Source organism: Danio rerio, chromosome 7, assembly GCF_052040795.2.
Source record: "Danio rerio strain M-AB ecotype USA chromosome 7, GRCz13ab, whole genome shotgun sequence".
In the NCBI taxonomy this organism is placed as follows: Eukaryota; Metazoa; Chordata; class Actinopteri; order Cypriniformes; family Danionidae; genus Danio; species Danio rerio.
This window is the reverse complement of record NC_141027.1, coordinates 71,526,697-71,554,317: the sequence shown is the minus strand read 5'-3', so window position 1 is coordinate 71,554,317 and position 27,621 is coordinate 71,526,697. Positions and strand designations below refer to the sequence as shown.

Below are 27,621 nucleotides of genomic sequence, written 5' to 3'. Positions count from 1 at the left end.
GCCCCCGTGGTGCACGACAACACTGAAAATACTGTGCGGCTGCCACAAGGGGGCGTATTCTGACAGTCGTGTCCAAATGTTGTGTGCAGTGGAAAAGAGGCTTTACTGTAGTATTTCAACAGCCGAGGGCGTGTTGAAGCATGTTGCTGACAGGCACGTGGGAACGATGGGCGGGGATGACTAGCCTTAGGCCCCCTTTACACTAGTGCGTTTTAGTTTTAAAACGGCGTTTTAGAATGAAAACGATCCGCGTCCACACTTGCGTTTTACCCAGCGTTTCTGAACTGCTCTCCGTCCACACCAAAACGCTGAAAACGCACATCACGTGACCACACACACACTTTGGCAAGCGCTCCAGCATTTCTACCCAGATGAAAGCTCTGCTAGTCGGACTTCTCATCAAGCATCTCCAGCTGGATCTAATCTCACTATATTTATTAAACGTGATATTTCATTCATCTTGTTGTCTTTATCTAACGACATATTCCCTGACTTTGGTCATTGGAATCTATTACTTGTTCTCAGGTAACGTGTTTTGGCTGAGCGCAAAGATAAGTTAATGATTAATGTAACTTAACCATGTACTGTAGCCTACATTCTGTATATTGACTGATCGCTTGCCTTTATTTCCTATAATGTATAAACTTATTGTATGTTATACTTTTATAATGGCCATTATCGATTATTAAAACTGATATTCAGCAAAAGAGAGGGTATGTTTCGTATTTTCACTGAAATTGAAAGGAGGCAGTTGTTATCGGCTCCGTTTTGTTATAAATATGCACACAGTGAAGATGACGCTCATGCAGCACGACGCCTCAACATTTCTGCTGTCTGTTTAGTTGTTAATATTAAAATAAAAATAGGCAGTTCCTTATATCAAGTTTACATTTTATTGTTGAGAAAGTGAAACAACGAAGCCAAGGTGATGTGAATGAAGTTATAAAGTACACTGTTCCCTGTGAAGATTGACGCGTGTCCTCGGTATGTTTTCCATATCAAACTGAGAAGAAGAGATGCAGCCTTGATCAAACTTGCGAAGTCTGAACTTACACGGAGAAGATTCAGGACTGAACTGTGTGTTAGGCTACTTAATATTGAGGAAAAGCCCCAATCAGAGAGGCGAATGTCTGCAGCCCCGCCTCCGTTTTCAGATGTCTCCGTCTTTCCCCATCCACACTGAGACGGAGCAGCAGCGTTTCAGAATGAAAACGGCCTCTCCAGCGTTTTCAAAAAGCTCCGTTTTCGGCGCTCGAGAACTCCGGCGTAGTGTGGACGGATGGCGTAACCGTAGCAAAACTTATGCGTTTTCAAACTAAAACGCATTAGTGTAAACGGGGCCTTAAAGGCCCAGTGCAAAAAAACAGCAACAACCTTTTCCCAGCTATAATACAGACATTTCAAGCAGCTATAATAAATACTCTGATTGGTGTTTTGAGCTGAAACTTTACAGACACATTAAGGGGACACAAAAGACTTATAATAAATATGAAAAAGGGTTAACCTATGTGCCCTTTAAAGCAAGATAAAGATATTTGTTGCCTTGACTATTTGTCATAGTGTATCAGTGTTCAATATCAGCATGTTGGATGCATGAGAGACAGGCATGAATAAAATCTGAACAATCTTCATTTTCCTACAGAAAAAGCCTTGTTAATTTATAATCCAGCCCTGAATCCCTTCAAAAGTTCAAACAGTTGCTGTGACCATAATGACAGTAATAACTTATCTTTATTATTACTGCATTTACAGTAAAAAAAGGGACTAACATTTAACATTCATGTTTAATATATATATATAGCTATACAGCTGGCAGACATCAAACCCTCAGCTGCTGCCTGGTATGAAGTATCCATGCATGTCCATGTGAATTTCTACATCTAAGCATGCCCGGGCAATCTCTTTGAAAGACTTGGCATCAAGCACCAGTAGAAAGCCACCCTGCAGAGGTTTGTTATTAATGATAACTGTCAGGACTACACCTAAAAGAGAAGAAAGACACAGAAAAAATGTTGAGTTACAATTTTAGAGCTGTGGCAAAAACAATTGTTTACATTTATAAAAGATATTCTTTATTTAATCGATTCTGAAAAACTAGCCTAGTTTTTAACATCAGATGGCGCTCTAGGCTAGTTTTTAATAGCAGATCGTGCTCTAGGCTAGTTTAGTTTTTAACAGCTGATGGTGCTCTAGGTTAGATTTTACATCAGATGGTGCTTTGGGCTAGTTTTTAACAGCAGATGGTGCTTTGGGCTAGTTTTTAACAGCGGATGGTCCTCTAGGTTAGTTTAACAGCAGATGTCACTCTGGGTTAGTTTTTAACAGCTGATGGTGCTCTAGGTTAGATTTTACATCAGATGGTGCTTTGGGCTAGTTTTTAACAGCAGATGGTGCTTTGGGCTAGTTTTTAATAGCGGATGGTCCTCTAGGTTAGTTTAACAGCAGATGTCACTCTGGGTTAGTTTTTAACAGCTGATGGTGCTCTAGGTTAGATTTTACATCAGATGGAACTTTAGGCTAGTTTTTAACAGCAGATGGTGCTTTGGGCTAGTTTTTAACAGCAGATGGTGCTCTAGGCTAGGTTTTAACAGCGGATGGTGCTCTAGGCTAGTTTTTAACAGCAGATGGTCCTCTAGGTTAGTTTAACAGCAGATGTCACTCTAGGTTAGTTTTTAATAGCTGATGGTTCTCAAGGCTAGTTTTAACAGCTGATGTTGCTCTAGACTAGTTTTTAACAGCTGATGGTCATCTAGGCTAGTTTCTAACAGCAGATGGCACTCTAGGCTAGTTTTTAAACAACGGAGGGTACTCTAGGCTAGTTTTTAACAGCAGATGTCGCTCTAGGCTAGTTTTTAACAGCAGATGGTGCTTTGGGCTGGTTTTTAACAGCAGATGGTGCTCTAGGCTAGTATTTAACAGCGGATGGTGCTCTAGGCTAGTTTTTAACAGAGGATGGTGCTCTAGGTTAGTTTTACAGCGGATTTCACTCTAGGCTAGTTTTTAATCGCTGATGGTTCTCTAGGCTAGTTTTAACAGCTGATGTTGCTCTAGACTAGTTTTTAACAGCTGATGGTCATCTAGGCTAGTTTCTAACAGCGCATGGCACTCTAGGCTAGTTTTTAAACAACAGAGGGCACTCTAGGCTAGTTTTTAACAGCAGATGAAGCTCTAGGCTAGTTTTTAACAGGAGATGGTGCTCTAGGTTAGTTTAACAGTGGATGTCGCTCTAGGCTAGTTTTTAACAGCAGATGGTGCTCTAGGTTAGTTTAACAGCGAATGTTGCTCTAGGCTAGTTTTTAACAGCAGATGGTGCTCGAAGCTAGTTTTTAACAGCAGATGTTGTTCTAGGCTAGTTTTTAACAGCAGTTGGCACTCTAGGCTAGTTTCTAACAGAGGAGGGCACTATAGGCTAGTTTTTAACAGCAGATGAAGCTCTAGGCTAGTTTTTAACAGTGGAGGGCACTCTAGGCTAGTTTTTAACAGCAGATGGCGCTCTAGGCTAGTTTTTAACAGCAGATGTTGCTCTAGGCTAGTTTTTAAAAGCTAATGGTCATCTAGGCTAGTTTCTAACAGCGGAGGGCACTATAGGCTAGTTTTTAACAGCAGTTGGCACTCTAGGCTAGTTTTTAACAGTGGAGGGCACTCTAGGCTAGTTTTTAACAGCTGATGGTCATCTAGGCTAGTTTTTAACAGCAGATGTTGCTCTAGGCTAGTTTTTAACAGCAGTTGGCACTCTAGGCTAGTTTTTAACAGCAGATGTTGTTCTAGGCTAGTTTTTAACAGCAGTTGGCACTCTAGGCTAGTTTTTAACAGAAGTGGGCACTCTAGGCTAGTTTTTAAACAGCAGATGTCATTCTAGGCTAGTTTTTAACAGCAGTTGGCACTCTAGGCTATTTTTTTAAAGCAGTTGGCTTAACAGCAGATGACGCTCTAGGCTAGTTTTTAACAGCGGATGTCACTTTAGGCAAGTTTTTAACAGCGGATTGTGATCTAGGCTAGTTTTTAACCATACACTCAAATGCTCACAAGGATAAGCGCTCAAAGTCATGCAAAGTTTTTTTTTATTTTGCCAAGAGAAAACTTTTGTAATTCGCCTAAACCTTTTCCCAAATATGTTAATGATTAATTTAGGTTAAAGTGGTATATAAAAGTAATATACTATAAAATACTGTATGATTAAATAACTAACCATCATCTTCATCAACTGCACCAGGCCTGGGAATGAAAACGGGCTCTGATGCAAAACCGTCATCTCCTTTCCACTCAATCTGCTGCTTTGTGTCAGCATCAAACTTCACAATCTGGAAGAAAATGCACAGAATTCAAAAATGATTTGCTAAAATATTTCAACATGTATCTAATACTACCAGGGTTGTGATTTTGATTCTAATAAAATGCATTTACTGATAAAAAATGCTCATAAATGTACTGTGAAAAAGTAAAACGCTCAATACCCTTGTGGCCACTGGGGATTCATCTACACAACACATGTAAGAATATCTGTACTTCTTTCCATTGAAGTTGTAATTAATTCTTGGAAGTTCCACACCTAAATGAAATGCATGAGTTCAGAGGTTAATAAATAAAATCTAATAACTGTTGTCTTCGTTTCATCCATTAATAAATACACATGTAATGTATACCTTTATGGTCACTTTATTAGGTACACCTTCTCAAGTTCATGCAAATATCCTATCAGCCAATGACATGATAGAACTTAATACATTTACTGAATGTAGGGTCAAAATGATCTGCTAAAGTTTTAACTGAGAATCAGAATGGGGGAATGAAACATGGCTTAAGAGGTGATTCAAACTGATATAAAAGGCAAACATTCTCAAATAATCACTTGTTTTAACCAAGGTGAGCAGAAGATCATCTCTAAACACAAAAAACCATCAGAACTTGAAGCAGATGAGCTACAGCAACAGAAGGCTAGTTTTAACAGCTGATGTTGCTCTAGACTAGTTTTTAACAGCTGATGGTCATCTAGGCTAGTTTCTAACAGCGGATGACACTCTAGGCTAGTTTTTAAACAACAGAGGGCACTCTAGGCTAGTTTTTAACAGCAGATGAAGCTCTAGGCTAGTTTTTAACAGGAGATGGTGCTCTAGGTTAGTTTAACAGTGGATGTCGCTCTAGGCTAGTTTTTAACAGCAGATGGTGCTCTAGGTTAGTTTAACAGCGAATGTCGCTCTAGGCTAGTTTTTAACAGCAGATGGTGCTCGAAGCTAGTTTTTAACAGCTAATGGTCATCTAGGCTAGTTTCTAACAGCGGAGGGCACAGCAACAGAAAAATATCACATCAGTGTCACTCCTGTCAGTTAACAATAACACACTGATTCAAACAAGGGTTGAACAATATTGAAGACTGAAAAATGTTTGCTTAATAGGAATAATCTTGATTTCGAATGTGAAATTCTGATGGTAGGGGCAGATTTTGCATACAGAACCAAGCATGGATCCATCCTGCCTTGTGGCATTATGGTATGAAAAAAAACGATCATGGTTATCAATATTAATTAATTTAATTATTTTTTAATGACCAAAAAATATCATGTTACAGCAAATGTCACACACCTAAGGAATTTTACAATGTTTTGTATTTAAAAAAAATAAAAAATAAAAATTGGAGCTTTATGCAATTTTGAGACAAACAACATTCACATGAATCCCAGCGTTTTGGAATTGTTTGTTTTTGTTTCTATGGTTTCATGTACATATTTGTCTGTGTTTTAATAGGTACATTTGCTTTTACTCTTGAAAAACTACCCCACAGAGTTCAGTGTGAATATTGTTTTTCACAAAAATGCATAAAGTTGCTTTATATAATCCAATTGGGATTTTTCTGACTGATGTATCTGATTGCTATTTCATTTTGTGAAGAAAATTTACCATGGTTTACCTTGAAACCAGTAATCTTAAACACAACCATGTTGGCCTCCACATCCACCAGATAGTAATCAAACAGAGCAGATTTGGATGAGATGAAATGAGAGATTTACTATGGAGGGCTAGAAGTGCCGGTTGGAAATATATGAAGAATCAAATTATTGACAATTTAAAAAGAATTTATTATTATTAATAATAATAATAATATTAATAATAATAATAATCTAAAAGATTTGTGTAGCTCTTATTTCATCATTCAGATGTAGCTGAAAAAGGTTTAGTTAATTTTATACATTATTTGAAATACAGAGACACAGCCGTGCATTAAGTCTTGAGCTATGGTTTTCTCTCTGTCTAATGACAGTGCGCATTTCATTTACATTAAGCGAAAGAGGGTTTAGCTCGGCTTAAGGTGAAAGTTTATTGGTTGCTCCAACGTGTGGACTATCCAATGGCATTTTTAAACTCAATTTTTTGAGAAATGTATGTGGCAAAAGAAAAGGAAAAGTAAGTGGCAAACAGAGAGAAAAGCATTTTTCAAATGCCTTTTTAAAAAGTTATTTAATTTGTGCATTTAAATGCATTTTAAATTATTAATACACTCTTTATTGTTTGATTAATCAGCATTTTAAAACTTGATTTAAATAAACATTTATAAAACTGTCCATTTATTTATACATTTAAAAGTTATTTATAAATGTATTGTTTTACAACTTTATTAAATGACCATTAAAAAACACAATTTAAATAAACCCATTTAATTATGTTAACTTATTTGTCCATTAATTATCAATTTTGTGATTCATTTTTACACATTTTAATGCTTCAATTATTAAATTGATAATTAGATTTAACATTTTATTTCTAATTGGCACTACTGGTCCTCCATAGTTTACATCATGGCTGTGCTGTTGCAGTAATTGTGTGATGCAGTCATGCCTGTATGGACCAAAATCCTTAACCCATGTTAAAAAATCAACAGAGTTCTAGTACTAGGTAGAGTACCTAATAAATTGGCCATATATACATAGCATATTTAAACTTACCTTCACATAGAACCTCTCCCTGACACATTATTTTCCCATCTTTCTCCTTCACAGCACTTGCTGTTGTGTATTTAAGTTTGACCAGATTCTCACCTGTCTCACCCTGGGTGTCAAGATAAATGAAAGCACTCAATACATGTTTACTGAATATAACCGTAACACAACATATTAAAAAGTACACAATGGAAACACCGGTGTTTGCATGGCAGCTTAATGTCTGAAAATTTAAAACAAATCATGGATGCACAGAAGTACTGCCAGCTGATATTTATAGGCCAATATCGAATTAATTTAAAGCTACTGGCATATCAGCAATAATCTGAAAAAGGCTGAGACTGATTGTTATTAATCACACATAAACAATGAGTCGAACATCTGTTAAATAGTGTAAAGATTTTCCTAGAGCAAAAGCAATAAATAATTGCAAAAAAATCTAAATTTCATCTGTACAAAATATCAAATCAAAGTCTAATATGTACAAAATCTCAGATTTACATCAGGAGAGCAGCTGCTGACACAAAACTACTGATTAGTTTGGGCTAAACCATATTGAACAAAAAGAAATCAACTGCACTACTTTTATTGATCAGCAAAGCTTATTTACAGCACTTATCAACAGCAGTGGCTTTCATTTTATTTAATAAATATGTTCTATTATATGGTTGCGTTCTTATTAACTTATGCCTCTTTCATTAATTTAATGGAGAGAAAAAAAGATATTACTGTATAGGTTTATATGCACTTGACTGGTATTGGTATAGGCTAAAGGCTTTTGTTGAAATCCGAATATCAATATCGGTATTGGTTTAATATCAGCTAAAGGTTTTTGTTGAAATCCATATATTGGTATTGGTATCGACTAAAGCTCTGTGTTAAAATGCGCATATCAGTATTGCTAGTGGTATACTATCGACTGAAGGTTTTTGTTGAAATGCGTATATCAGTATTGGTATCAGCTGAAAGTTTTTATTGAAATCTGTATATCGATATTCGTTGAAGGTTTTTGTTGAAATCTGTATATCGTTATTGGTATTGGCTAAAGATTTTTGGTGAAATCTGTAGATCGGTATTGGTATCGGGTGAAGGTTTTTATTGAAATCCATATATCGGTATTGGTATCGGGTGAAGGTTTTTATTAAAATCTATGTATCAATATTGGTATTGGTTGAAGGTTTTTGTTGAAATCTGTATATCAGTATTGGTATTGGCTGAAGGTTTTGCTGAAATCTGTAGATCGGTATTGGTATTGGCTAAAGGTTTTTATTGAAATCCATATATCTGTATTGGTATCGGGTGAGAGTTTTTATTGAAATCCATATATCTGTATTGGTATCGGGTAAAGGTTTTTATTAAAATCCATATATCTGTATTGGTATTGGCTGAAGGTTTTTGTTGAAATCCATATATCAGTATTGGTATTGGCTGAAGGTTTTGCTGAAATCTGTAGATCGGTATTGGTATTGGCTAAAGGTTTTTATTGAAATCCATATATCTGTATTGGTATCGGGTGAGAGTTTTTATTGAAATCCATATATCTGTATTGGTATCGGGTGAGAGTTTTTATTGAAATCCATATATCTGTATTGGTATCGGGTAAAGGTTTTTATTAAAATCCATATATCTGTATTGGTATTGGCTGAAGGTTTTTGTTGAAATCCATATATCGGTATTGGTATTGGCTGAAGGTTTTTGTTGAAATCTGTATATCGGTATTTGTATCGGCTGAAGGTTTTTATTGAAATCCATATATCGGTATTGGTATTAACTAGGGTTGTAACAATATACCGGTATGACGGTTTACCACGATTTGAACGTGCACGATTATCATACCATGAACAATTGCATATTAACGGTTTTAACCCTTAAAGACCGAGACAGCCGCCCGCGGCTAAAAATAAGTATTGCTCTTAAATGTTTCATAACTTTTGATCCGCTGATCTGATTCATACAATTCAAAGATGGGCATAAAGAAGAGAATCTCAGCTTTCCAGTGCTGTATCACATAACATTCGCGGACTTTCAGAGGCTCCGGAATCAGTGCGGTTACGTCATCAACATTTGACAACGCTGATTTGACAAAGAAACGCTCGTCACTGTGTCTCCGGACAAATCAGACATGATACATTGATGCATTGTCCCTCCTCCATGCCCAGATTGGTTCAAACTCGCTACATCACAACCAATAAGCATAGGTTTCGCTTTTGTTTGTGGACCAAGCTTTTTGAACAACACGGAATGAGAGAAAGGCATATATTTATGCGCGGCTAAATAAAACGCCAAAAAAAAAAAGTTTTGCATGAAATAATTCTCATACTAAGTACTTTTGCATGCACAGCAGCACAGAAACATGACAAAACAGTGACACAGCAAAGACGAACTGCTGCTCTTGCTGTTTTCAAAAGACACAAATGAAGGTGCAGCTGTTTGTCTGCATTGCAGACAACCATATCCAAATCCATATCCACAGACAACCATATCCATGCTGGCACATAAAACCTAAGGATGTTCCATATTGAATCTAGTTTCGTTATGTAACTATTTATAGTATAGTAAATATTTATATCTATTTTTACTGAGGATTTGCACCATGTTTATTTGGACTTTATTTGGACTTTGACACATTATTTATTATTTTCTTATTTTTATTTGTTCATTGTAAGTGGTGTTGTTTATAGTAACTAAAAATATATTATTTGGAAAAAGTCAAATTTGCTTCACTGTTCTATTATTTTGTAACATTTGTAACATACCGTATACCGCGAAACCGTCAAACCGTGGTATTGTTTTAGACGATTATCATACCGTGAAAAATTCATACCGTTACAACCCTAGTATTAACTAAAGGTTTTTGGTGAAATCTGTAGATCGGTATTGATATCGGGTGAAGGTTTTTATTGAAATCCATATATTAGTATTGGTATTAACTAAAGGTTTTTGGTGAAATCTGTAGATCGGTATTGATATCGGGTGAAGGTTTTTATTGAAATCCATATATTAGTATTGGTATTAACTAAAGGTTTTTGTTGAAATCACTTTATCGGTATTAATATACTATTGGCTGAAGGTTTTTATTGAATTTCGTATATCGGTATTGGCTGAAGGTTTTTGTTGAAATCCGTATATCTGTATTGGGAAACTGTCGGTTGAAGGTTTTTGTTGAAATTCTTATATCGGTATTGGCTGAAGGTTTTTGTTGAAATCTGTATATCGGTATTGGTTTTGGAAGGTTTTTGTTGAAATAGGTATATCGGTATTGGTAAACTGTCGGCTGAAGGTTTTTGTTGAAATCCATATATCGCTATTGGTATAGTATAGGCTGAAGGTTTTTGTTAAATTCTGTATATCAGTATTGGTTTCGGTATACAATCAGTTGAAGGTTTTTGTTGAAATCTGTATATTCCTTATCCGAAATCCATATTCACCCAGTAATTTCTGTGGATGCTTATCAAATAAAAATCAGCAAACACTGTAAACAGCATACCTGGTCACTAAGGGGAAACACAAATCTTGTGAACTTGGGTTTGCAGTACAAATTTGTTGCTCCCATCGTCTCCTTCAGCTTGTTCAGGTAAAAGAATTCATACAAGTTGTTGTCATCATAGGCAATCACGTCAAAAACAACATGCCCATCGTCTTCAAAGGCATTGACTTGATGGTAGACGGTCATTGCATCAGTGTAGAATTTGGTCGCAACCTCCTTTTTTGTGTTTCGGTCAATAAGATGAATGAGTGTCTGGTGAACATGAGAGTTTAAAGAAATGCTAAGTAAATAGTGACATTTTCCAGATACCAAGCACATCTAAAAGAGTACATTCTTACACTGTCTTCAGGGTGAAACTTCATGCAGCTGGCCCAGCTCACCCTCCTCAAATAAGCCGTGGCCATTTTTAGGATATCCAGCTTCAAGGGTTGCTCGATGAAGATGAAGTAGTTGTCGGTCATGCCAAAGCTGTGGTAGTAACTTGGCGTGAGGAGGGAACGGCAGGGCAGGGTGCACACAGCCTCAGCGCTTTTCAAAGGTGGAGATCCATCTGGCCTGCCTTAGGATCAATTGCTTAGAGTTCAGTAGAGGGTTACTGAATGCAAGCAGGTTGTGTAATTCATGAAAAATACTACATTTCTACAGTCTGAATCAATTGATCTACAAAATGATTCAAGTTTTCAAAGTGCTCAGAATCTGGCGACACAGCCTGGTCAAAATGTAAATGCAAAACTTTTTCACTATCCAACTTTTTCAAAATGATTACAAATGTTTTGCTAATTGTTCAGTTTAAGGCATATAATCTCCTGATTATATTTGTATTATCCTAAATATACTGTTTTTAGAATACATTTTTTAGCATTTTGTCCTTTATTAGGATTGGACCGTACAATACACAAGATTCAAAGTCGGAAAAAGGTTTTTTTTTTTTTTACTTTAACCCATTGAAAGTAAACAGTGTATGATATTGTCATAATAAAAGAAAGTATTGTAAAAAATTGAATATGTTTTGTTTGTCGCATATGGGTAACTATTTATGTGACGTGGGTAAATGGTGTGTTTTAATCCGGCTACCACCGCAAGTGTATTTCAAACCTGTGAGTAGCACGTATGCTAATGTTTATCGTTTAAGTTTTTGACATGTTAGAGGTTAAGTTTAATAAAAAAAAAAATTTAATCAAAACAATGTTAAATGCTATATTCCAGTTTTTTTTACTTACATGCATCTTTTTAAAAACAATTTATCGGGGGGAAAATGAAGAATTAAGTATTAAGGATTAAGGATCTCAAAAGTCTGTAATGTGTAAAAAATATATATATTATCTGCAATCTAAAGGTTCAAAATTACCTTTAGAGTTCATTCTCAGCAATTCATATTACTAATCAAAACATTTTTTATTGGAGTTATTGAAATGTACAAAATGTCTTTGAGGAAGATGTAATAAAAGAAAAAATTATAATTTTGATTATTCATTTTTGATGAATATTTTTTTTTCCCAAAAAAATGCACCTGTGCACTTTAAGATTGGTTTTGTCATTTAGGGTCTCGTTTAATTAAAAGCATAATATTTGAATGGCTTTGAAGTAAGCACACACATTCCCCTAAGCAGAACACCATCTGATTTACTAGAGATGAAAGTGTCATTTCAAATGGTTTATATACTGTACACATATATATATATATATATATATATATATATATATATATATATATATATATATATATATATATATATATATATATTGTGTGTGTGTGTGTATGTGTGTATGTATGTATGTATGTATGTATGTATGTATGTATGTATGTATGTATATATATATATTAGAGCTGCACGATTCTGGCTAAAATGTGAATCACAATTTTTTTTGCCTAAAATAAAGATCACGATTTTCTCACGATTCTGTTATTATCTGTTATTATTCGGCTATTATTATTGTTATTCTCAAACATGTCGTACAACAGCAATAGGTTTTGTGTAGCTGTACTGTTGGTTAAAATGCAAAATTTTGTATAGACTTGGAATGGTGGCTTTTGGATACTTTTTGGGCTGGAATTAGTCAGCTACATCTGGCTGTGTGCGCTTTCGGTTTCAAAGAGCAGTTCACTTCCCACGCGGCTCCCAAACGATCACTCTATGCCACAACCTGAATGTTATTTACAACTTCATTACCTGTTATTTACAGCATATGCAGGTTTTGTTCACTAAAGTAAACTTCATTCAGAGGCGCGTGCGCCCGCCCTCCCTGTGTCAACAGCTGACAGTCAACTCACGTCACAAGTGACTTTGCGATCGCAAATACATTACATGAAGACAGAAATTACATTTTTGAGGTGAAATTGTATCTTATAAATACAGCATGTGACTCTTTCAACACTATTTGGAAGTGTCCACGTTGCTGAATAATGTATGTAAAACAATGTGAGGACTTGCAAGGTCACTTTTTGCTTCTCTTGAAAATATGATTGACAGAATCGTAGAAATGCTGGATTAAGATCGTCTAGGTCAGGGGTGTCAAACTCCTGAAATTCCTGGAGGGCCGAAGCCCTGCACAGTTTAGTTCCAACCCTGCTCCAACACACTTACCTGTAGGTTTCAAACAAGCCCGAAGGACTCAATCAGTTTGATCAGGTGTGTTTAATTAGAGTTGGAACTAAATTGTGCAGAGCTGCGGCTCTTTTGGAACTGAGTTTGAAACCTGTGGTCTAGGGGGTCGAATCGAGATCGACCCAATCTTTTTACGATTAATTGTGCAGCTCTAATATATATTTAATTAGATTAACTTGAAAGTGACTTGCTAGACTAAGCTACGACTTGACTTGACGTGACTTGAAATAAGCAGTGACTTGACTTGAAAAATTGTCTTGCTTGAGACTTGAAGGTTATGACTTGAGACTTGCTTGTGAATTGCACATGTGTGACTTACTCGCACCTCTGGTAAATACTAAATCATTTAGAAAAAAAGATTGTTCTGAATTCACATAACTGGTTCTACATAGTTAATAAATTGGGGTTTAGATCGAAACAAAATCTTACGTTTAAAAATAGTTAGGTGAATCATGAAGCAGAAAATGCAACAGCATACTTACTTTCTCCTGGGACCTTGAACAACATGTATTTGGTTTTGCCCTTCTCAGCGATGCATGTTCCCATACTGTAGCTGTTTCCCTCTTTGTCATAATGTGTATGAGAAGCCACGATACTTACAGGAAGGTATTTCAAGTAGTCAATCTTGAAGAAATAACACAACCACAATAATCTTTGAGAACATGCAGACAAAAACATTTCAATAATGACAATTTATAATACCCTGAATCTCCTCAAGGTCATTTGAGGAACTCTTGATGGATTAAAAACTTTGTGGCTTTGTATGTGAATGTCGAAACAATGTCATGATGAATGCACACCATAATCAAAGCTAATAACGATCCTAAAAGTGGTCACTTTTGGACCCAGGGTTGAACCATTCAGTAAAGTCAGACACATTCCAAAGATGTTCAGTGGGCTTAAAGTCAACTGGGGGTTAATTTAAGTGTGAAAATACGTGTGAAAAGACTCCTTTCACAATATAACGCCTAAGAGTCCTGGAATATGACCATGTGATGGATCTTCTGTTATGGTTGTTTAAGAGAGCTACACACTCTGCTATGTATATATCAAAGCAGAAACATGTTAACCACATAGATATCAAATCATAGCTATTTGTTTAGGCAGACCAGTGTAGTTATATGAAAGACATGCTCTTGCTGTATGAGAAAGAATTATTCAAATGTCCGTTTCAACTCTTGAGACTAACCATATTCTGTACACAACCATGTTACGTACAGATTATTGTTTAACACCAATCTCTAAATACATAGGTCGTAGACCAGCTATAATCTGTGTCATCTTTATACCTCCTACCATATGTTTCTCAAAAAATCTGTAAGTGTGCTACGTCCACCTAATGCGCTTTAAAATAGACAGTAGGCAAACTAAAGGGACGAGTGTCACTTGGGATGGGAGACATTTAGAGGAACGACAATATGCATTTGCATTTATTTGTGCATCACACAGTATTACAGATTTTATCAATTGAATATTATGTTATCACAAATTGTTAAATCGATTATCTTTTGTTGAATAAATGTTTTAAAATGGGGATATTTAAATGTCAGTTGTGGGTGATTACATGGCGCGACTACTCTCTGCCACAGAGAGAGCCTGAGAGAAATGCTGCAAACGCTGTTTGGATAATCTTTGTGCAGTGATGATGTTTTTATTCATAAAAGATCAGTTAGGTTAGCGTTAATTTGCATGAATTTAATGTTTTATTTTTTTAATTGTCATGCTGTAATAAATAAACATGATAAAAAAATATGATTGTATAATTTCAAACTTTTACAAAAATTTATTAAATATAACATTAACTTTAAATTAAACACAATAATAATATATTCTGATGCTGGGATTTAAGAAGACTTAAAGCAATGTCTATTATGCTGGTGAATTGAAGTTATGCATCTTGTACGGAAGGAACAATGTTTTAATCGTTTACGCTAAAAACAATATGCGAGCAGAGTAGTATGTGTGAAAAAAAACAGTATGTGTGAAGTACCTGGATGAGCTCCTACTTCCGGTGATATTCTAAAGTGCGCATCCGATGCAGGTTATGCTACGCCATGATGCACCGCAAAAGAATTCATGAATGGGAGCGAAGCGACACAACTGATGCGGATGGGTCACGTAATGATTACAAAATGGCAGATGTAGTAGATCTGAGTTCTATTCTACTCACATTCATACTCTATAGAATGTTCGTTTCTAACGGTTGAGTAGTAAATTAAAATTCAAATGCAGTACTTATAGAGTAAAAGGCGATTTCAGAAGCATCCTATTTATCTACCTCCTACTTAACCCCTTAAAAAAATATAGACCTGTGCCTGGTTTGATTAGGATGAAAATGTGTACTGTTGGTGTGCCTTTGTTGTCACGATACTGGAATTAAGTCCTAATCGATACTGAAGTTTTAAAAAATATACAAAATTTCCAGCTAACATTTGAGCGCTACTGAGCACGCTCTTAAACAGCGCTGGAGCATTTCAAAGTCACGTCAATCAGCTGGTTTGTCTATAAGCTGACATACGAACAATTCACTGATTGAACTTTTGCCTTTGAAATGCTCCAGTGTCCATGCATCTGTGGTTACACTAAGTAAACAGAGATGAGTTTGGTGAACTGATGATCTTCATGGCCGATTACAGTCATTTCTGTTGAGCACATGAACACAACAACAAATCGGCACCGTTTAAGAACGTGCCTAATAGCACTAAAATGTTAGCGGGAAATGGACATTTTTAAAATTTCAGTTTAGATTGGTACTGAATTCCTGTGTCTAGGGTTGTAACGGTATGAATTTTTTACGGTATGATAATCGTCTAAAACAATACCACGGTTTGACGGTTTCGCGGTATACGGTATGTTACAAATGTTACAAAATAATAGAACAGTGAAGCAAATTTGACTTTTTCCAAATAATATATTTTCAGTTACTATAAACAACACCACTTACAATGAACAAATAAAAAAATAAGAAAATAATAAATAATGTGTCAAAGTCCAAATAAAGTCCAAATAAACATGGTGCAAATCCTCAGTAAAAAAATAGATATAAATATTTACTATACTATAAATAGTTACATAACGAAACTAGATTCAATATGGAACATCCTTAGGTTTTATGTGCCAGCATAGATATGCAATGCAGACAAACAGCTGCACCATCATTTGCGTCTTTTGAAAACAGCAAGAGCAGCAGTTCGTCTTTGCTGTGTCACTGTTTTGTCATGTTTCTGTGCTGCTGTGCATGCAATAGTACTTAGTATGAGAATTATTTCATGCAAAACTTTTTTTTAGCGTTTTATTTAGCCACGCATAAATGTATGCTTATCTCTTATTCTGTGTTGTTCAAAAAGCTCGTTGTTGGTCCACAAACAAAAGCGAAACCTATGCTTATTGGTTGTGATATAGCGAGTTTGAACCAATCTGGGCATGGAGGAGGGACAATGCATCAATGTATCGTGTCTGGTTTGTCCGGAGACACAGTGACGAGCGTTTCTTTGTCAAATCAGCGTTGTCAAATTTTGATGACGTAACCGCACTGATTCCGGAGCCTCCGGAATGTTATGTTATGTGATACGAATGTTATGTGATACAGCACTGGAAAGCTGAAATTCTCTTCTTTATGCCAATCTTTGAATTGTATGAATCGGATCAGCGGATCAAAAGTTATTAAACATTTAAGAGCAATACTTATTTTTAGCCGCGGGCGGCTGTCTCGGTCTTTAAGGGTTAAAACCGTTGATATGCAATTGTTCATGGTATGATAATCCTGCACGTTCAAATCGTGGTAAACCGTCATACCGGTATATTGTTACAACCCTACCTGTGTCGTGACAACCCTACTTCAGGAACAGGGTTGGGAAACACTGATCTAAAGGACCTTTCATACACCCCAATCTAAAAATGCTTTCTTACTTAATTTTTTTTGTCCAAATATCTAAAAATCCTTAAATCAAGAAACATTTTCTAGACAAGCAAAACATTTTGTCTTGTTGTAAAAAATAATGTGAAAATTAAGTGAGTTTTTCTCCAAAACAAGCAAAATAATTTCCAATGGAGTAAGCAAAAGTCAAAAGACAAGATTATTTTGCTCACACCACAGGCAGATTATTTAGCTTTTTTTAAGGAAAAACTCACTTAATTTTGATATATTATTCCTTAAAACAAGACATTATGCTTTGCTTGTCTTAAAAATGTTGCATGATTTAAGAATTTTCAGATATTTGTACAAGACACAAGACAAAAATAATTAAGTAAGAAAAGCATTTTTTGCAATATTCTCTTGTTAAGTGTGAAGTCATGCCAAGCGGCTTCCAGGTCCGAGCGCTCTATTCAACTGAATGGGGAGACTCGTAAAATGGTAATAATAAACGTTTACAAATCGATTTAATACTTTCGAAAATCCCGATCGCAATATATGTCCATGCCTAATATCCGATGGCCAGAAAGTGATTCATTTTTTTATAAACTGTTGAAATTTTTGTATTTGTGATGCAGCAAGCCCAGAGATTGTTGCGTACACTATGACTTTATATAAAATTAACTTTAATGTGTGATATGAATAAAAAGTGATCATAAACGAATGATTTTTCAACTGAAATGAGTGGCGGCTTGGACCCGGAAACAGTATTACATACGCCACCACTTAACAAGCGGATACAGTTTCATGACTGAACTAGATATTATTCCAACCACATCTTTTTTTTTTTTTTTACCTTTTCCTGAGTCTCTAAAGTAACAGGGTCAATTTTCCGAATATAATTGGTTTCAGACGTAGCATGGAAGTCATTTCCATATTTGATTATGTTATTCCCACAGTTGTCAGTGAAGTCTGGGATGGTGTGGCTGAGGAAGGTGATCACTCTGTAAACAGAGTTAAAAGAAACACAATTAATGTATAATTAACAACAGGTTTATGCAGACATTTATTCATTCATTTTCCTTCAGTTATTTCAGTTCCCTTATTTATCAGGGGTCACCACAGCAGAATGAATCGACAATTATTCCACCAATTTAAATCAACTAGGGCATGCTGTTTTAACAATCAATCTACACTGTAAAAAATGTTGAATTCCACACAATCGATTTGTGTTGGGACAGCATGAAGGAATTAAGTTAACTTGTTCATTCACTCATTCATTTTCCTTAAGCTTAGTCCCTTATTTATCAGAGGTCGCCACAGCAGAATGAACCACCAACTATTCCAGCATATGTTTTACACAGCAGACGCCCTTCCAACAACAACCCAGGACTGGGAAACACCCATGCACTTTCACTTCTCTTTGGACAGTGGGGGAAACCGGAGCATCCGGAGGAAACCCATGCAAACACAGGGTGAACATGCAAACTCCAAACAGAAATGCCAACTGATCCAGTCGGGACTCGAACCAGTGACCATCTTACTGTGAGGCGACATTGCTAACAAATGAGCCACCATGCCGCCCCATTTTTTTTCATTTATTTAGATTGATCAATCTTGATAAATCCACTTTTTGCATTCTATTTCTAAATCAACTGCACCACAGAGTAATGCTACTTACTTGGAGAATATGTTTTTGCATGGGTCCGGGTATGCCATGGTCCCCATCTCCGAGACTACTATTCTATTGGCCTGCATGTTGGAGTTATAGGTGTCACCTCGAAGATATCTGCTCCTGTACGTCACCTCTCCTGAGAATTAAACAACAGTAAAGACATTTAAATGATGCTCAGAAATAATAACATTAAAATCATTACCCTAACTTGCCTAGTTAACCTAGTTAAACCTTTAAATGTCACTTTAAGCTGAATACTAGTATCTTGAAAAATATTTAGTCAAATATTATTTACTGTCATCATGGCAAAGAGAAAATAAATCAGTTATTAGAAATTAGTCGTTTAGTAAAACTATTATGTTTAGAAATGTGTTAAAAAAAATCTGGTCTCTGTAAAACAGAAATTGGGGGGGAAATATACAGAAGGATTAATAATTCTGAAGTAGGTATATTAATTTCGGTTAATTTTGCTACCCGACAACCGCCGCTCGTTAATCGGTTATTAACGGTTAACTGGTCAAATGTTAAACAAATTTACGTGTCTATTTTGTGTCTGACTTATTAAATGTTTATAAAATTTTATTATTATTCGTTTAACTGATACCATTAATCGGTTACATACGCACCCGTTCGGTTAACGGTTAATCGATTATTTTGAACATCCCTAATAATATTATTTTGGTTTCCAACTGTATGAATGTGATAAAAGACTATGCATTTGCATTGTGTTTTCAGATAAAACATTAATGTCATAGGCCATTGGTTCTCAAATTGTGGTATGTGTACCACTAGTGGTACGCAGGCTTACTTCTAGTAGTATGCGGAGGAATCACTGGGGAATGGAAGAAAAAATGTCTTTTAATCATTTGATGTGTTCGATAACACTGATGTGATTAACATCAGCTGTTCTCTAAAGCTTACAATCAACACGCTGTGCTTAGAATGTTTACTTTAGTGCATCGCGTCATCAGCTGCTAAAAATCACTCTAAATGACGCAGAAATAGAGAAAGAGGTGCGTGGTGCTTGCAGAGCAGATACGCGCTAGAACAGTGGTCCCCAACCCTCGGGCCACAGACTGGCACCGGTCTATAGATCAATTAGTAGCGGGCCGCACAAAAAATGATTAATTATTTCCGTTTTATTTATTATGAAGTCTGAACGTCTGAGTCTGAGTTCAGAAGTCTGAATGAACATTTATTTTGAAAAATCTTTTATTTTGAAAAATTACCGTATTCTCTTGTTACAACTCGGTCACTTGAGCATCAAAATTTAACCCACAGACTAGCAAAATGAGTAGGAACTGCAGCACGACGCGCTTGCGTATTCCAGGCGTACGCAGTTGAAAACCTCTTAACTTTTCAGAATGCCACTCTGCGAGTCACGTGGTCAAGTTGTCAAATTGTATACATATGAATACGCCTCGTTTTCGAACTGTGCTGTGCTTTAGCTGCTTAATTTGGCCAACTATGCTACTTTATTTCAATACTGGTCATTTTGGTGGTAATTGGAGAGACAATTTTTTTTGAGATGGTACTTGGTGAAAAAAGTTCGAGAACCATTGTTATAGGCGATAAAAAGATAATTTATTAGCTTCTTTATTAAAGCTAATGTCCAATGAAGGTAATACCTTTATTAATTGCAAAACTGTGCAAAAGTGCCATTCCATCAAACCAATGGTTGTATGTCGTCTCTCCAACAGAGAACATGCCAGGTCCATTGCGTATTAGTGTTCCCTGCACCCATTCAGGAATCGAGCCTGCAGACAGATTGAAACGTTTAATATATTTTAATCTGAACAGTATACATAATAAACTGTCTACTTCTCTGTTCAAACCATCTGACATTAAATAAAAAAAAAAACTCCATCATGGCACTTGACCTGACCAGAACTACATATATATATATATAGAAAAGACAAACCTTAAAGAAATATTTGACCCAAAAATTAAAATTTACTCAATATTTACTCTCCCTCCAGTGGTTCAAATTCAATCCAAAGGTTTTTTTGTTTTTGTTTTTATTGATGAATCCTAATGAAAATATTCTGAAGAAAACTGAAAACCTGTAAACAATGACTTTCATAGCGGAAAAACAAATACTATGGAAAGATTACAGGTTTCCAGCATTTTATAAAATAATTTCATTTGTGTTCAGCAGAGGAAAGAAGCCCATAAATGTTTGATACAAGTAAAGCATGAGTAAATGATGACCAACTAGGCATTGGCTGGTATAAGTTTCTGACGTTATGATAACCTTAATTAAAGATTTAAAAAAAAAAAAATCACAGTTTCATGGTAAGTTTCTTTTTTTTTAAAGTCTGGGTAAATTAAAACAACTGAACACAATTTATTTTATTTTAAGGAACATTTATAATATTTTAAAACAGTAAACATGTCGGGCTAAATAGTTCAAATAAATCACTGACTTCTGCTCTCTTCATTAGTTTCAAAAACACTCATTTTTTTACAACACATAAAACAATTAAAAAAAACCTTACATACCTTGGAACAGGTATTACAGAATATATATATATATATATATATATATATATATATATATATATATATATATATATATATATATATATATATGGGGTCAGTAGGATTTTTAAATGTTTTAAAATAAGTTTCTCCTGCTCACCAAGGCTGTATTTATTTCAGCACAAATACAGTACAAATTGTAAAATTGTGAATTATTGCACTATAAAATAACTGTTCAGAAGTAGTTTATAATTATTTAGTTTAATATTTTATTACAGTAATTTTAAAGATGAAAGCTTCATTACTCTAGTCTTCAGAGTGACATAATTCTTCAGAAATCACTCTAATATCAATTACTATTGTTATTGTTATTAATATTATTATTAATAATTGTAATAGTAATAAAAGCAATAATGACTGGATTAATGGTTTAATTAGAAACTACATACAACAAGAAAACAGTTATTTAATTAAATATATTTTTTACATTTAATAAATGCTGCATAATAAATGCCCCAAACTTTTGACCGGTAATATATAGGCCTATAATTTTTTTTCATAGAACTATAATAGTTTTAGATTAGTCTAGAACAGTTTTCATTAGCTCATTAAGAAAAGTAAATTTTTATTAGATTTTTTGGTTAAAGTTATTGAATAAAACTCTTAAAACAAAAAAAAAATTATTTGATGTGAATGTCAAAACTGCACCTTAGCAAATTTGGTCCCCATGTGAATGGCAGGACGTGTATCAGTGGGCTACAATGCTGAGTGTTGCAGTATGGATTTTAACATACACAGCAACCTATTTAACAAAGCAAATATTTGTCGCAGGTAAATGATTTATTACTAAAGAATACCAAAAGCATATTGGTTAAAAACAAGCATTTTTATTCATCTTAAAACGTCAAGTTAAGCTATAGCCTTATATTTCTAATATTAGTAGCCTAATTATATTTTAATCTGAAAACAATTCTGAAAGATTGTTTTTAGAAGCTCATTCATTTGTCTTTAAACAATGACGATTTAAAAAAATGTAAGGTATTGTAAATTCACAAACATTATAATATATTTCTTTTAAATATTAATAATAAAAATTATATAAAAAGAATAACAGACCTATAGGCGACGTAGATACTACACCAAATGTTTAGAAATGTGTAGAAAATGTTTCTTTAAAAACTTATAAGATATTTGCCATACATGACACGGATTTATGCATAAGCAAGCAGTCCAAAATAAAACATTACCGCTACTTTTAAGTTTTATTGACATCAGAGTTTTGCGAAGGAATAAGACTTTGTAACATATGGTCAACAGATATCACCATAAACTCCACCAGAAACGTATAGCTTTCGGGTGAAATGCTAATTAACACAGTCCAAATGCGTACACTTCGAGCAAAGAAACACAAAAGTTGCCCCACAAACCAACCTCAACCTACCCTTTACTTCAGTTTTGATGGGCTCCGGATGTTCTTCCTTGTTTTTGCCATAGTCGTACTGCATCCTTCCAGACTGTCTTTCTCCAAGTTTCTCCAAGAAAGTGATAAGAAGTGACAATAAGTACTCGAAAACAAACTGTCTATAAAGCTTCGGCAAGGTAAAGACTCCGCCTCTCACTGCGAGAACCGACAGACCCGTGTTTACAACTTCTCTTTATTCTTATCGTCTCCTCATTATCATAACTGCTTTTGACGTTACATAAACCAATTATAGGCTAGATGTCAGGTAAACAGGTACGTTTAACAAACCGCCAGCTTTTGACTGTTAAAACCAGTACATTCCAATACATTTACATTTTTAACATGCCACCAATCAAAAGCAACTATGGCAAGCTGTTTTAACATTCAATCTACGCTGTAAAAAAATATTCACACAATTGATTTGTGTTGGGACAACATGAAGGAATTATTATGAATTATAGTTAGAATGCTGATGTAGAATGCTGATGTAAATTAAAACTGAATCGTTTCAGTTTAATATAGAGTTGAAATCAACATTATTAGCCGTCTTGTGATTTTTTTCTTCCTAAATGATGTTTTACAGACCAAGAAAGTTTTCACAGTATTGCCTGTAATATTTTTTCTTCTAGAGAAAATTGTATTTGTTTGATTTCGGCTTGATTAAATGCAGTTTTTAAGGTCAATATTATTAGCCCCCCTCATCATGGCAAAGATAAAAGAAATCAGTTAGTAGAAATCAGATATTAAAACAATTATGTTTAGAAATTTGTTGAAAAAAATCTCCGTTAAACAGAAATTGGGGAACAAATTGTGGCTAATAATTCTGAAGGGCTAATAATTCTGACTTCAACTGCAAATGTCAATGTTGATATTCAGATTAATCAGTTCAATAACTGTTGAAGGCTGATCTACTGAAGAGCAGCTCCACCAAAGTGCTGCATTTGATGCTATTGATCATAGATGGGCTTGAATTTATCTTTGTATTACTGGAACTGCATTGTCTTGGTTCAGGTTTTACTTTTCAGAACTTTATCGATTTGTATCAGTTATTGATGAGGCATCATATTAGTCAAAAGTACACTGTGGTGCGGTAAGGCTTATCAATTTTTTATTATTTTTTTACATTATATACAGTATGCTTCTGCTTAGCAATACAATTTAAAATCATGTTTCAAGTTTCATGTCAACGATTCGCAAATCTATATCTCCCCACAAACTGATAATGTGAACAAATTCACAAAATTTACAGATCATATGGATTGTATATATAATTTTAAATGGAAGACTAATAACTTTCTGTTACTAAATTCATTAATAAACTAATGTCTGGCTTATTGTACCAAAAACAATGCGAAAATCTTGAATACTGTCTAGCGCTTAATGGACAATGGTTTAAAAATGTGGGTGTGATATTTAATGTCATTTTTTCATTTGTAAACCTCAAGGCCACATTTCAAGCATCTGTAATTTTAGCAGTACTTTTAAAAGCACTACATTGCAGAGTGCAGAATTGTTATTATTATTATTATTTATTCATAAATTTTCTTTTTTCGGCTTACTCCGTTTATTTTTCTGGGGTTGCCACAGCGTAATGAACCGGCAACATATCCAGCATATGTTTAATGCAGCGGATGCCCGGGGAAAAAAAAAAAAAAAACCTGTTCATAAATATTATCTTTGGCTGTATGTACAATGTAATAGCAACATAATTAGAACATAATGGCAAAGTATTTACAATATAATGACACAGTTGTTGCACACAAGATAAACGTTTGTAATTACATATTACATCTCAGATGTAATTACAATGTTATAACAATGTAATTACAATGTCGTTACATCCAAAATAAAAGTTTGTAATTACCTATGTACTGTGTATATTTACATATAAATACACAAATAATGTAATTGATTATATACAAAGAAAGATGTTTATTAATAATATCTTGGATGTAATTACAATGTAATAACAATGTAATGACATAGTAATAACAATGTAACAACATAGTAATTACATCCAAGAGAAAAAGTTGTAACTACATATTACATGTGTACTGTGTATAGCTATATAACTATAACACACACATACTGTATATGAAATAAAAAACACAAATACTATCATCGATGTAATTACAACATTATAACAATGTAACTACAATGTTATTACATAGAAACTATAATATACTGACATAGTAGTTACATCCTAAATAAAAGTTTGGAATTACATTTGTACTGCGTATATTTATGTATACAACTACATTTTATGTATACAAAAAAAAAATACAATATTTTTATAAATATTATCTTGGATGTACTTACAATGTATTGTCTTAGTATTTACAATGTAACAACTCAGTAATTGCATCCAAGAGAAAAGTTTGTAATTACATAATACATGTGTACTTTGTATATCTATCTAGTTGTAATACACAAATACGGTACAAGAACACACAATACTATCATGGATGTAAATACAACATTAAAACAATGTAACTACAATGTAATGACATAGTACTTACATTCAAGAGAAAAGTTTGTAATTACATATTACATGTGTACTGTGTATATCTATATAACAATAATACACAAATATTGTACATAACATACAAAACCATTTTCAGTACTATCATACATGTAATTACAACGGTAAAACAGTGTAGTTACAATGTTATTACATAGTAACTATAATGTAATGACATAGTAGGTACATCCAAAATTACATATATTACATTACATATATCTGCATATATTTATGTATACAACTATAAATAACCAAATATGCATGCAATATACAAAAAATACATTCATTAAAGCTTATCTTGGATGTATCTACAATGTAATGACATAGTATTTACACTGTAATGACACAGTAATTGCACACAAGATAAAAGTTTGCAATTACATATTACATGTGTACTGTGAATACTATATCTTAATAGTATTATTATAACTATAATACACAAATCCTGTTCATGTTATATACAAAAACACCTTTTCAATAGTATCATAGATGTAATTACAATGTTATAACAATGTAATGACATAGTAATTACATCCAAGGGAAAAGTTTGTAATTACATATTATATGTGTACTGTGTATATCTATATAACTATAATACATAAATTCTGTACATGACATATACAAAAACCCATTTCAATACTGCCATAGATGTATTTACAATGTTAAAACAATGTAACTACAATGCTGGTGCATAGTAAATATAATGTAATGACATAGTAGTTACATACAAAATAAAAGTTTGTAATTACATGTGTACTACGTGTTTTATGTATACAACTATAAATAACCTAAAACTGTACATGCAATCTACAAAAAAAACATTAGTTTATTATTATTATCTTGGATGTAATGACATAACAATTACACTGTAATGAAACAGTAATTGCACAGAAGATAAAAGTTTGTAAATATATATAACATCTCAGATGCAAATAAAATGTTATAACAATGTAAATACAATGTCATTGTACATCAAAAATAAAAGTTTTTAATTACATATGTAATTTGTATATTTACATATAAATACACAAATACTGTACTTGATCTATGCAAAGAAACATACTTTTACACTTATTATCTTGGATGTAATTACAATGTAACAGTAATTTCATTCAAGAAAAATTTGTAATTACATATTACATGTGTACTGTGTATATTTATGTATACAACTATAAAAAATCAAATGCTGTACAAGCAATATACAAAGAAACAATAAAATTTATAAAGAATATATTTTATTTAAATACAATGTAATTACAATTTAATGACAGTAATTACAACGTTATGACATGGTACGAACAATGTAATGCCATAGTAAAAACAATGTAATGGCATAGTAATAACAATGTAAAAACATAGTAATAACAATGTAATGACATGATAAAAACAAAATCATGACATGATAATAACAATGTAATGACATAGTAATAATAATAGTGTAATGGCATAGTAAAAACAATGTAATGACATGGTAAAAACAATGTAATGACATAGGAGTAACAATATAATAACATAGTAATAACAATGTAATGACATAGTAACAAAAATGTAATGACATAGTATTTACATCCAAAATAAAAGTTTTTATATCACATTTACAATATTATCAAAGATGTAATTACAATGGTAAAACAATATATTTACCTTGTTCTTACATAGTAACTACAATGCATTGACATAGTAATTACATCCAAAATAAAAATTTTGTAATTACATTTGCGCTGTGTATATTAACAGTACATATAAATACAAAAATACTCGATCTATACAAAGAAACATACTTTTATAAATGTTATCTTGGATGTAGTTACAATGTAACAGTAACTTTATTCAAGAAAAAAAATTGTAATTACATGTGTACTGTGTATATTTATGTATACAACTATAAATAATCAAATACTGTACATGCAATATACAAAGAAACAATGTATGAAAAGACTGTATAATTACAATGTAATAAAATAGTAATAACAATGTATTAACATAGTTAAAACAATGTATTAATGTAGTAATAACAATGTAATAACACAGTAATATCAATGTAATGACATAGTAATAACAATGTAATGACATAGTAATAACAATGTAATGACATAGTTATTACATCCAAAATAAAAGTTTGGAATTATATATTACATGTGTACTGTGTATATCTATGTATACAACTATAAATAATCAAATACTGTACATGAAATATACAAAGAAACAATTACATTCATAAAGAATAAATTTTATGTAAGACAATGTATATACAATGTAGTAACATAGTAATAACAATGTAATAACATAGTATTAACAATTAAATGACATAGTAATAACAAAGTAATGACATGTACTGTGCATAAATAATCAAATACTTTACATGCAATTTACAAAGAATTACAATCACATTTATAAAGAATATATTTTTGTAAATACAATGTAGTTACAATGTATTAACATAGTAATAGCAATGTATTACCATAGTAATTACAATGTAATAACATAGTAATAACAGTGTAATGACATAGTAATAACAGTGTAAAAATTAAAGTTTTTATTAATATATTACATGTGTACTGTGTATATATACCATAATACACAAATACTGTACATGAAAAATAC

The 27,621-nt window shown here is 33.4% G+C and overlaps 2 protein-coding genes across 2 annotated transcripts in view; one reads left to right on the top strand and one right to left on the bottom strand.

The window, feature by feature from the left end:
* The window catches only part of pkd1l2a (polycystic kidney disease 1 like 2a), a 372,606-nt gene that overhangs the window by 245,881 nt on the left and 99,104 nt on the right, over window positions 1-27,621 (top strand). The window lies entirely within an intron of this gene.
* On the bottom strand, window positions 1,713-22,663 carry bco1 (beta-carotene oxygenase 1). Its single transcript, NM_001328495.1, is given in 11 exon segments — window positions 1,713-1,982; window positions 4,190-4,301; window positions 4,455-4,549; window positions 6,939-7,041; window positions 10,420-10,671; window positions 10,758-10,978; window positions 13,508-13,649; window positions 17,735-17,882; window positions 18,560-18,689; window positions 20,182-20,310; window positions 22,476-22,663. Coding segments are annotated over 11 exon segments (1,551 nt in total). The 5' UTR covers window positions 22,540-22,663; the 3' UTR covers window positions 1,713-1,827.